Source organism: Colossoma macropomum, unplaced genomic scaffold (genome assembly GCF_904425465.1).
Source record: "Colossoma macropomum unplaced genomic scaffold, Colossoma_macropomum, whole genome shotgun sequence".
Classification (NCBI taxonomy): Eukaryota; Metazoa; Chordata; class Actinopteri; order Characiformes; family Serrasalmidae; genus Colossoma; species Colossoma macropomum.
In genome coordinates this window covers 25134457-25147969 of record NW_023494799.1, presented here as the reverse complement: position 1 = coordinate 25147969, position 13513 = coordinate 25134457, and the positions used below count along the sequence as shown (strand labels likewise).

Sequence of the window (13513 nt, the reverse complement as noted above, 5' to 3'; positions counted from 1 at the left end):
GGGTCCAAAGAAGATTCGCTTTTACCATCGCCAGAACTTCTGAAGTATGCTGTTGAGGAGCTGAAATACAAAATATTGCTACATGCAAACTAGCGGTAGACTGCGCTGAACTGGCAACCTCACCAGCTTCACCAGTAAGCGTTGTTAAATGTGTTAAGAGGCTTTGGCAGTTTTAGGCTACGGAGTAGTTTGTGTCAGTATATAACTGTTTAACATTAGCCTTACTTGCAGAAGAAATTTGTTCAGATTTGTTACAGGATTGGATTGGATGTATTCCGATGTGTATGATATCTGATCTGGCATTTTCTTCCCCAAATTCTGCCCGATACCTGGTATCAGATCAGTACTTTAAATAACACAAACAAAACATACTGCTAGCTAATGTTCAGTCTTCAAAATAAATGCTTTAGCAATACCATTGCCTTTAGTTTGGTCAGAGTATTTGATCTACTAAATCAATTCCATAAACCACTTTCAGTACTTAGTTTGAAAGCAGGAGTAATGAGATGTCTTTTGCACACTGTTTAGTTTTAATGCAAATCCAAAAGTCCATCTTTAACCTGATATAGCTGTCAAATCTTCCCATATCACATTTGCTCCAGCTATATTGATGCAACTATGAACAGAAGAAGCAACAAACACCCAGTGGTAACCTATCATCAACTTACATCACTAGTCCAGTGATGTGCTGTAAAGCTGTAGTATGGGCTAACAAAACTGATACTCCTGTGAAAAAGGCAACGTCTTTTGTACCATATTTTATGCATTTTCCCCACATCTACATTCTTAAGAGTTTTTGGGGGGCACTTTTTATCCACGGTATTTACATGGCACTAACAACAGACTGTGTCCATCAGACAATGCTGACAAAAGCACCATCGTCCCTACTGCGAGTTCCACCTTCACAAGGCACTGAATTGGTTTAGAAATTTCAAACTCAATTTGTTTCCACTCTAATAAGGTTACAATCCCACCCACGTTTAGCCCAAATTCTCACATGGTTGTCCCAAGTCATGTATCATCCTTACAATATCATATCTAGCCCCACAAGACTAACTGCACTCATGAAAAATACTAGTTGCAAACACTTAAGCTGGTCTTCACAGATCCATCATGTATCTAGACCTATCTAGCAGTCGGGGGGGGGGTTCCAGGGAGGAAAAAAGGTTCTGGGGGAAAAAAGATTCTGGGGGAAAAAAGGCATTTAACACTAATGTCTACAGACATTAAAAACTCAACAGACTAAAAACTTTAAACTTGAAACTAGATGAAATCAGAACATATTCTAGAAAAGTAAAAGGCTAACATTTCACCATTTCAAATAAAAACCTGTGATTAATTTTCAATTCAGGACCTTAGCATTAGTGAATTTGGTCTGAATCCAGGACCACCATCAAACTGACAACCAATTTAAATTTCAGGCTTTGGCTTTAAATTTTTAAAGAATAAAAGTGTCAATCTTCAGACAAAGAACCATTCCTTTGAGGGACCCTTGCAAACACGCTAAAAACGTTCAGCCTGAAGCAACTCTTAACAAAATGACACTTTTCAAAACCCAGCCAGCAGCACTGTCAACACATCTCATCAAACAACACAGGGCTGGGCTCAGGCCAGGCACAATTACCATTTATTCAAAGTACACTGGTTTCTCAGTGAGAAAGGTCATAGTAAAATCATATTAGCAAGACTGAATTACAGATTTAGCCAATGAGCCTGAACAACAGTGGGCACTATCCAACAAAAATACACTGAGCACATGCTCATATACAAGCCTTGGCTTCAGGAATATTGCGCAAAATGAAAGAGGCGAGGATTATTGTTTCACAATGCACGTTTCTTAACCAGCAGACTTGAGGGAAAAAAACTATACTTTTTTCAGTTTCAAAATTTCTTATTCCCAAGATAGAGTTTTGGTTTAGAGGCCAAACCATTTTGAGCATTAATTACTTTATTGCTTAAAATATTATTTTATTTAATCATTAATGTTTGATTCCCATCCAAAGCAACACTAAATAGCCCATTTGGCCACTTTAAAAGAGTGACCACCTGCTCAAGATTACAGAATCCACCTAAATATGACTCTATAAACCAAGCAATTTAAAGCAAATTACAGTTTCATACAAATCAATCAATGACAGAAAACAAATTTCTACACTAACAACTGACGTCCCTGACTGACCACAGAAGTACGATTTTAAAAAGGATAAATTACACCGCTAGTCTGCTGCTGCAAAAAAAGTTATTTGACTTTCTTGGCAGGTCCACCTCAGTACTGGCCTCGAGGCACTCATTTCCATCAATTACTAACTGCTGCACATTCTGAGCCAACCAAAAAGCTTGTTAGATGCAGAGAGCCATTCATCATTGAGCTTTACTGTACCATCTGGTTACTAGCCTGCTTTACTGCGCATGGAGTCTATAAAAAAAAAAGTCTGAGCAACAATTATTCAGATGATTAATTCATTTACAGCCTGCATCCTTCGATGCAGTGTTTTTTCCCTAATGAATACATTAGCAAGAACAAATCTGAAAAGTATTCTGAGTAATTGTTATTTTGAGCAAATGTTATTTTTTTTGTCATAACCCATCATCAACTTCTAAATAAACTTATAACCAACACTTATAACCAACAAACTCTGATTGTACTTCATCCAGAAGCTGTAGAGGAGGATGCGGAAATGACTGCGCCGTAAGCACACTCATCATGCACATGCCTGCAGTGAAGTTTAAAATGGCACCCGAATGGCCAGGAAAATGTTTTATGCATTTCATCACCCACCCACAGCACTCAAGACAACATACATGTAGGAAATCGTCATAAATTTATGAGCTTCCCCCAAACGGATGGAAGAGAATCCAGAACTCTCCTAATGAGAGCCCTGTTGTGCAATGACCTTTTCTGACTGCTGCTGTTTCTGAAACTTAGTTCAAAGTCCTCCTTAAGAGTCCCACTGACTTTGTACCTGGAAAGAAATTTGGATCATCTGTACTGTTGACAAACATGTTGTTCAAATAACAGCACTAGAGAAGATATGCAGACAGTGGGGGGAAAGTTATTGGACTGGAAGCGCTCTTACAAACCTAGTTGAGCCAAAGTTCTTCCAGTCATCTCATTCCGAGAAGACCAAATCATGTATTACTGTAATGGCAATGCTGAGCTTTCCATGGAAGAAAAACTGAACACATAAGCCTTGTTTGGTCAGTCAGCTCCTTAGATCTAGGCTTCTTTCATTGGAACATAAAACAGGCACATAACTAATAATGGCTGTGCCCTACAGCAGCTGCATTAAAGAGCATTAGTGTGTGGCGAGCATCCTTCTCTCCAATTACACGCAACCCGTCACCTCAGGCCTTCTTCAAGTTTAGCACATGACATCTGCCACTGAATTGCCACTCAGTGCTGCTTCAGTGGTTAGGCTTGTCACGATCATGTAATTTTAGGTGATGATTGTCACACAAATAACTCCAATGAACAATTTAATTGTTTTGTTTTCTCCCCACTGTATGGGACTATTAAAGTGCAAGTACAAGCCTAGAAGGCCGCATTAGCCATGGGTTTTCTATCTGTCAATAATCAGAAGCTCTCAGCTCGAGCTCTTATAAACAAACATCACTCAAGACCTCAAAACTGTTAGCACCAATGAGAAATCAGAAATTATGCTGTTTTCATAATAGTCATGATGCATGAATAAATGTGTTTTTTTTCTTCTTTTATTTACATGTATTTGTGTCAACCCAATTAACGCACCCAAACACAGAGGATTATGTAATAATTGTGACAGGCCTACTAGTCGTATCTCTGCTTTATGCTTTACAGAAAGAGTGGATGTTGTATGGGGTCCAATATCATTCAAATGTGAATTTTAACACACTATACTGTTTATATGTGTGCTACTGAATGCTGAAAATGTGCTTTGCATGGCAAAACTCAAACTCAACTAAGAGCTAAGCCCATCTTACTGCAGCATGGCTGCTAAATTTGATAGAATGGTGACCCAAATGACCACAAGAAGGGAAGCAAGGAGGGTTAGGGCCTGTAAATTTGATCCTCAGGGACCAAGACATTTTCTCCTTCCATAATCAGGACATTTGAAGGGCATCTGACTTTTACTTCATAGGACACCAAGATCGTTTTGAATGGTCACCTTTAGGTGAGATGGGACCAAGCTTCACACTAGGGATGTAATGTAATCTTATTTCCAATAACTATTCCTATTTGAATAGGTGGTTTTGTCATTCAAGTTGAGTGTTTTTGATTTGTACGCATTCAAATGTAACAGGCCATTGGTTCTGCACAGCTAAAAACAGTGTTCAAGACCACTTTACAAGATGATAAGCACAATTACAGCAATGCCCCATACCAAAAGCAAACATTTGCATGCGATAAGACGAACAACTGTTTTGTCATGTTCTCTGAGATGAAGTGAGATGTGAGGAAATCACATATGGGTGTGCAAACTTATGGAGAAGGATGTGGTGGACGGTGGCGGCTTTCGAGAGCTATTGAGGTTCACTGAGCCAAAGCTGAGCGTATGGCAATTATGGTCATTTTAACTAGGGTAAGTAACAAGCGCAAAACGTAACATTTTAAAATCTCACTGTATTAATACAAAATGCAACTGATGTGTGAAGTATATGTATGTCAAGTGTTTTTACAAATGGTCTCTTTACTGTAGCTAAGCCAATCAAATTGCAGAACTGAAACTATGCTTTTTTTATAACTACTTTTTTTAGGCATTTATGCTTGATTAAATAAAATAATAGTTTAAAATAGTTATACTGATAGACTAAAATCATTTTGAGACATTTCAGGATGGGCTTTGATACACATTTCTATCAAAAATGTCATGTAAGAACGTTCCAAACATGAGCAAGATAGTAAACCAAAGCCAGCACGTAAAAATAATGTTTGATTGCAGCTGTTTTAAAAACAAGTGAAAAATAGTGAATAAATTAAACTTAAAAATAAGAAAACCAGCACCACCTTATATCTTGAGATGTAGCAATGGTCTTACAACTCCAGCAAAATGCTGTAGAAAGGCATCTAAATCTCCTTTATTCTTGTCGGCCCAATCAGAAACGTCAGGCAGAGGAAAATTCTACTTATCTCTTTCCATTCCAGGAAAATGTCCTGGCCTCCTATCTCTTTTCTTTATAGAAATAAATACTTTCTAAGCCACACAAAAAAAAAGAATGAGGGCTCCCAGTGTAAACACTGCATACTCACATTGCCATGGTTAACGAAGCCATGCTTTCTGGCTATCCTGTTGGCTTCCTCCTCTCCTCCAGCGATGTGGACGGCCCATGTGTTGGTGTAAACCTTCTGTCCTAGGGACAGTGTCACTTCAGAGGTCAGGAAGGTCAGCAGCGTGGCAAGCACCAAGGAAGCCAGTTGGAGCTCCATCAGAGAGGCTGGAGGTCACTGAAACAGGAAGTCCTGATGTGACCAAGTCCCCTCAGCAAGGCAGCCTTCTGTCAGGTGTGAGATGCCCTGTGCACATGAAGGAGGGGACAGCAAAGGGCATCATTAGCACTGGGAGACAGATCTCTGCAGGGTCCAAGTGTCCCACAACTAACACTGATTTTTAGCTTTAAAGGCACTGAAAGTTAAGAGAAATGCATCTCTGCTTCGAAATGTTCTCAAATAACAGTTCAAACTACATAAAAACTAAATAAAAAGTATGCTTCTTTGCAAGAAATGGGTATTCACAAAAATAAAGTTGTCTATTGGAACCAAAGTTCTTCAGAACTATGCAACAGAAGAACCACCTTTGGTTCCTTTCAGAAACTTCTCTTTAGAATGGATTGTTTCTGAAATAACATTCTTGTAAATGAGAGTTCACATAATAAAGGTTCTATTTCTATTAAAGATGTCCTAGAACCATTAGAACAATTAGTTACAAAAGAAACGTGTAATTTAAAAAAAAATTTAGTGTTAAAATGTCAGCAGGTCCAACCTGCCTTTCCGCTTAAAACTTTCAGTAGTGGGGGAAAAATAAAAAATAAAAAAAAGCCCCATATCATCCATTATACACAGGCCAAGCGTCATTTAGCCAGAGAGCTTCCTGCACAAAGCTGTAAATTGAACGTAAATTCAGACTGCTACAAAAACTTAAAGTAGTCTGATTGAATTTCACCGTGTATCTCTTCAGTGTAATCATTTGAGAGCCACTGGCCTACAGGGTGATTGAATAGTTTAATGAACAGAAGAAAAACGTAGATAAATACAGCCAAAGCTCACATTGGCAACGTGCTAGAAAATCTTTTCATTCAGGTGGACTAATTTGGCATTGTACATAAATACCTTTAACTGCTTGAGTTGGAGAGCATGTGAGGTAAAAGCCAAGCCAGAGCAATTCCTGAAGAAAAACTCCCCATGAAGGCAATCTTTAACTGTTTCCGTTTTGAAAACCTTTGCTTGCCTCTTGTGAGCATTTCAACAGAATTCATTTTGATTGCATCAGCAGTGCTATACCCAAAGATTAACTGCGAGGGAAGTAACCATAGCCATGAGCAAGAGAAGCAACTGCTTTAGTTGACTCTTCACACCCCAATGACGCGTGTCAAGCAATAATGCATGGTTTATATGCACAGAAAATATAAGGTCAAGGGTTGTAACGAAGTCGAGAAAAATAATTCAGTTCACACTCACAAACGGCCATCAGACTAAATAAACCATCTTTTTGCACCCACCAGATTTCCATTCTGCTCAACTTCAAGTAACCAGACAGCAGCGTTGAATAGCAGTGAAAACTGGTGGTTATACACGAACATAGACATAGACAAGATCAGTTTACCAAGAATAGCTCACATCACACATCCCCTGGGCCCAAAAGATATACTGATTAGCCAATAATAAAGGCCAATGTGAATGAATTTGAACTCAATCTCCAAAGACGGGGCAAAACCTTAGACAGTTGTGTTACTTGGCATCTTAACATGAAGCATTTTCTTTTTAACTATGTACTTACAATACAAGCTGAACTGGTGAATCTGAACATAAATCAAGGTAAATATTACAACATCAAATGCATAAAATCTTAATGTTTACCATAAGTTATAACACAAAAAAATACATATTTTTATGAAGAAATCTAATGAAAATTGAGAAAAATTAGGTGATCAACAGAAATGAAAAGTGCAAAGCTCTGCCCGCAGAGCTACAATACATTATTTAACACTGTGAGCTCCTGTTGTTCAAGATTAAAAAGCGTGAAAATTGTTAACTGAATCACACCACTCAGTAAAACACTGGCTAACAAAAATGATGAGTGTAAAATTAAAACCAAAAATATGAATATAAAATTTTGGCTGATACGTCAATTTTCAGCCCCAGGAAAGGGTCGCCAAACTGTTGCCACAAAATAGGAAGCATACAATTGCCTAAAATGTCTCTGTATGCTGTAGCATTAACATTACCCTTCAGATTAGGAAATAAGGGGCCCAAACCCTGTAAAACAGCCTCAGACCATTATCTCTCCTCCACCAAACTTTACTGTTGGCACTACGTATTCAGACAGGCAGTTCACCTAGCATTCGCTAAACTCAGATTCGTCCATTAGACTGGCAGATAGTGAACTGCTCCAGCGTCCCATGGTGGCATGCTTTAAACCACCCCAGCCAACACCTGGCATTGCTCGGCCATGTGAACACATTCCATACAGATCCCAATGTACAGTTCTTACACTGATGCGGCAGCCAGAGGCAGTTTGGAAGTCTGTAATGACTGATGCAACAGAGGACAGGCGATTTTTATGTGCTACACAGTTCAGCACCTGGCAGCCCCACTCAGTGTCTACTGTACCTAGATGTTTCCATTTCACAGAACAGTTTACCAGGGCAGATCAAGCAGGGCAGAAGTTTCACAAACTGATTTGTGGCAAAGTGGCATCCTGAGACAGTGCCAAGTTACAGGGTTCTTCAGTATGACCAACTCTACAACTAATGTTTGGCTATGGAGATTGCATGGCTGTGTGCTTGATTTTATACACCTTATTAGCAATGTGCGTGGCTGAAACACCTGAACTCAATAATTAGGAGAGGTGTCCATAGACTTTTGCCCATATAGTGTACCAATAAAGGCCACTCAAATTGTAGGCGACTTAACTAGCACATTTGACAAAGCTTACTGGCTTGCGTGGGGTATTTTGCTGAGGTTGCCAATCTTATGGTGTCAAAGATTTTTCAAATCAGCATTCATTTCTCATATAGAGATCTGCTTAGACTGAATAGTTCCTAATATAGGCATGACACCAACTACAGAATGACGTACAACTTCAGAACTCGATTCCCTGTTTTGACCAGACATCGGTTTCTAAGAAAGATGGCATATGAAAGATCCTAAATACAGTGCTAAATTCGATGAACTGATTTTACTTTGTTTCAATTATTTGATAAGGCATCAAAACGCTTACTTTTGATGATATCAACTATTCCTGTCACAAGATATATGAGTCTTCTAACAGCTACTATGTTGATTCTGCTAAACTTGGAAGTACACTTCACAGAATGAAGTCTTTTGAAAACAGGAAACTTTTAATTGTGGAACTTGCATATCTTGCAGTTACAGCTGACTATGGCATATGTTATGAACTCATTATAAAATGCCATACTAAATTAATTACACTGAGCAAAGATTGACAGGTAAAGACTGATAAAGTCTTAGTGTGACAGCTGTTTTCTATCCTTAAGTACAGGAAGACATACAATAAAGGCAGCGTACCTTATCTCTGCAATCAGCTGGCTTATTTCTTCCACTCCCTGCGCCAGACAGCAGCTGACGAAGGAACCTATAGAGCACGGCCTTCAGACAGGTCCATCCCCTATCTGTGTCTTTAAGCTCCTGGTGCTTGTTCACAGGCAGAGTGTTAACACCCTTTTAGAGCAGACAAAACATCAATGCAGATATCTGAGCATTCTCAGAGAAATGGTTCCAGACCACTGAACTTGCTCAACTACTCATGTTGCCTATAGCGCTTTTAGCTTATTCACCCTGTAGCCCAGCAAAAAAGGGAAACTGCTCTTCGTTTTAACTTCAATGCCTTTAGCAGCATATTAAAATGAATATCATAGTTTGGGATCCACTGGTATGAAATTTTGAGACTAATAATGACAACTGACAACAAATAAGCTGCTGGTGTTCTCAGAACAATGGCCTGACCAGTCCAGTTTTGTTACTGGTCAATTTGGTTTAAATGTAGCTCATATTAAATAGGTAGTGACGAGAGTGGTTATGCAACCAAAGCAGTCGTGCCATTCCCTAATCTGCCCAGTATCTGCAAACACCTGATCAGCCTCTAGAGACTACCAACAACAGAGAAATAGAAGCTTTACTGTCACCATGTCAAAAGAATGCAGCTATATTTACTCCTTGTCGTGAGTTCTCCACCAGCCCTACCTGTCCTACCACTATTTCACAGTCCTATATTCATCATCATGGAAAAGGCCAGTGCATCACAGAAAGAAAATTGCTCAAACAGATTATATTCCTGCCTCCTTGGACAAAAGTTTACTGAAGAAACCAAAAAGAAAAAACAGTCGTATTCCACTACTATATTTAAGTTCCTTTTTAACTATTTGTACTGTAAGTACATTAATTACACCTTGAGATGTAACTGATTGTTTCTATCACAGACTTTATGTAGTTTTTGAGCTTACCAGCAAGTCTACTCATATTAAATAAATAAAGTGGAGTCAAAAGGAGGACTGACATTAAGAATGTGTAATCCCTAAAAGATTTATGCTCCTTTTGACTTCATTTTAACACCTAGTAACTTCACTTACATTCATAAATGATATGACGTGAAAAATCTGTGACACAAACAACATTTGCAGAACATTTAGGCATATTTGTTTGGGATTACACTGCCAGAAAGATCTGAATTCCTCAAATTTGAAGAAACACTACACAGACTGGGGGTTTTGCATTTAATATTTACAAAGCTATTACTTGATTAGGGTGAATTTCTCAATACTGGACCATCACTTAGCACAGAATGATGACCGTTATTTATACTTGTACCCAATTAAAGGATTTGAATACTTCAATCACGTCTGCAAGTTTTCAAGCTTTACTTCTGTCATCCATCTCTGGATGATCACAATTTGGAAGGGCTCTAGCAAAACAAACAGCCATCTTTAATTAAGAAGCATCATTGGGCAGTTTTATAACAGAAAAGTCCATCAGATGTCACCATTTTCAATCAGCAGCAAGGATAAAACTTTCCACAAAGCTGATAGTAAGACAAAGTAAATAAGTCACCACAAACATCACCTATGGTCCATTATTAGGGGCGTTTAGCTAGCTTGCATGTAGATCCTCTAGAGCAGGGGTGCCCAATCCTGGTCTTGGAGATCTACCACCCTCAAAAATTTAGATCCAACACACCAAGCTCTAAAATTCAGATATTCAGATGCTCCTGTAGGCCTTTGTTACCTAGATCAGACATGTTAGATTAGGGTTGGATCTAAACTTTGCAGGGTGGTAGATGTCCAAGACCAGGATTGGGCACTCCTGCTTTAGAGTATGCTGCTGTTGACAAGCAGCTGTGGACTTCTGAAGAAGAACTTTGTCACCCATCAATGCATACTGTTTTAATTTTCTGTAATACAGATTAATAACGTAGCCATAATATATCAGTGTTCAATTAAGAAATCTTCACCCCACATGTAATTTTTGCTTACCAAACTAACACCACAACGATAATTCTAATTTCTGCTTGCACCTCTACACGAGTCTTGTGTCAGCATCCAGCTAAAAGCATCATGAATTTTTTATCCAACAGAGTTTTAATACTGCTGAAAACAAATCTAGCAAAAACTTTTGAATCATGTAAGACATTTGGTTAACACAATCTTCAGTTCTCCAGGGAACTATTCAGTAAATATTCAATAGTAGCTTTTTAACCATCTTTTTGGTTTAGCCTGCTATATTTTAGCCTTATTGTTAAGAAAATAAGTTCTCAGCCCTTCAGTTTAAACAAATTCAGCTTCTTACTTCATCTATCAATACATTCAGTGGTCCATGTGAGCAGCATAACAAACTATACAGAACAATGAATTATCATTTTGAGTGACCTGGCACAGGAGAAATGTCTCCTACAGTTTGAACCACATTGTTTTGATTAAAATGACACTAACATTGCTAGCAAAATTAAAAACACCGTCTCACTTTAAGCTATATTTAAGCTTCAACCGAATGGCAGCGTCAAAGTCTGCATGATTGACTAATGAGAGTTGCTCATCGAGATCAACAGGTGCAAGACTGAGATCAGGGCAGGGCAATGTGACAATATTTATAGATATTGTGAAGTAATTTACCACAACATGTCAACAGGCTTTTCTGGGCATGTCACGTATACAGTCAGTACCTAAAAACACTTCTGAACTGCATGTCTGATTACAAGGATGGCGTAACTACACCTGTATTTAGATTTAGAATTTTAAAATTCAATATAATTAATTAGATGCATAGTTTTTTTAAGTATTGTTTAAAAATGTGGTGCTAAATTATCTGTTTCAACTTAGCAAAGATCAGGAAAAAAAAATGTTATGACATCACATTTCGTGAAAACTTTTTGAATAATCATTATGTTACATTCCTGCCATGTCGCCCATCTCTAAGTTCGGTACACTTTTAGAGCACACTCTGCTGAGCACAACCTGTCAGGATATCAGAACAACCGATTTCTTAAATGATTCAACAAAAACAACTGAGAGCAGTCAGTGTACACCCAGCACACAAGCATAATATCTGTGGCTTGTTAGCACATTGATTTTATAAGTAGAAACCCCAGAACATGACGCAGCGAGCACGCTCCTAAATGAATCTTATTAATTGCAGTCACTCACAATTTGGACATGCAGGGACCAAACTGCAATTTAGAATAACTGCTTCTACAACAGGGCAAAACAGCTGACGGAGATTAGGCCTAAACAGCAGGATGATAATCTTACTTAATGAGAGACAGAAGTGAACAAAGGGAGGAAAAACATTCTAAACTGCCACAGACACAAACAAAGCCTCTGCAACAAGCCAGAAAAATGTGATTATCACCACCACCAATAACAATGCTTCCATGTCACAAGATTATCAATACACAGCCATCGCAATAAGAAAACTGTTTCCATTTTGTCAGAGCTACAAACTTCCACGAACACTACCATTGCCTGTTACTGACTAGGTCATTAATCCAAAGTCCAATATAAGCTGAACAGGCTAAAAACAAACACTAGCTGGGATAAACTTTATTAAAAACACACATTCATGTAGTTGAACAGCTGTTTCCCACAATACTAACAGGAACAGTAAAGTAAGACATATATTGTCCAAAGTTTTACAAACATTTAATGGTGAAATAAAGACAAATACTCACTTCTATATCAATTTTAGCTCAAACCAACGCTGAAGCAGAAGCTAGACAGAGGTGTGCACCTTCCCCGACAGGCTTTTAAGCCACTGCTGACACTAAATTCAAAGTACACCCACTCTTATGACATCACCTGACTTTGCCTACACTGCTTCAGGCACAAAAAAAAAAGCCTGTATACAGTTATAACAGACAACAATTTATAAACCCTACTCGACTGTCTACTCCCATTAGCCTGGGTCACAATACAAAAATGTTAGACTGCCAATCTCTCGAGAAGCCTAGGCTTTATTCCAACTGAAAACAAGCAGTGAATGACTTATTTTTCCAGTCATACTCTCTCTCTCCCAATGAGTCACAGTCAAGTACGAAGGCGTCCAGAACTTGAATATCCGGTAGGTTAAGGCTACACAGTAGCAAGAACACCAAAATGATTCCTTATCCCAATGTAAAGGAGGAAAAACATCCAGTGATTGGCTGCGAACAACAAAAAAGGCAAAAACGGACTCTCCATCTAGCTGAAGCATTAAGTATGAAGATCCATGAGCACTACCAAAGTAGTTTGTTTTTAAGCTTGTTTGTTCCAGGGCAAGACTCAGCGTAACCGTACTTCGATTGTACAACAGCATAAATCATTAGCCAGCATTTATCATAAGAAGGCAAAAGCCTTTATTAACCTTTGGTCTGATAATTCTTTCATTAAGCTGTTCAAAATGTAGCCTGGAAGAATCAAATCAAAGTAAACTTCTCTGGTTTAAATGGCTGGGATTTACTTGATCTCAAGGCAAACACTGGACCTAGAGTAAATGTTAGTCACAAATGATACATTAACAAAATGAAAAATTCAGCTCTGTATTGTCCAAGAACTGGACCAACTCACACAGCCATTACCTAATCGGTTCCAGCTGCTTTTTTTGCAAGAACTTAATTTGCAAGAATTCAATTAACATCTGAAACACTGACCCACCACAAAACTACTAAACTACTGCTGTATCATTAGCTACACTCTTAACAGAAAGGTTTTTAAGTTAAATAGGACGAAAAAAGGTTGTAAACTCTTAAAAAAGATGGTTCAGAGATTCTTTAGTAAAGGGAATGGTTCTATTTAGGATCCTAAGCTCTATCTAGAACTACTTCACAATTAA

The 13513-nt window shown here is 38.4% G+C and overlaps 1 protein-coding gene across 4 annotated transcripts in view; it reads right to left on the bottom strand.

Annotated features, from left to right (window-relative positions):
* The window catches only part of furina (furin (paired basic amino acid cleaving enzyme) a), a 124861-nt gene that overhangs the window by 110009 nt on the left and 1339 nt on the right, over positions 1-13513 (bottom strand). For 2 of the 4 annotated variants that reach the window (XR_005008104.1, XM_036585911.1), the window contains exons 1-2: positions 12375-12724; positions 5228-5491 (exon numbers count right to left, since the gene is read on the bottom strand). Coding sequence is in view for 3 of the 4 variants with exons in the window: in XM_036585911.1 (XP_036441804.1) it covers positions 5228-5404 (177 nt within the window). In the remaining variant the exon portion in view is untranslated. Of the gene's footprint in view, positions 1-5227; positions 5492-8722; positions 8876-12374; positions 12727-13513 lie in introns of those variants that run through there. The other 2 variants (XM_036585914.1, XM_036585912.1) reach the window with 2 other exon arrangements.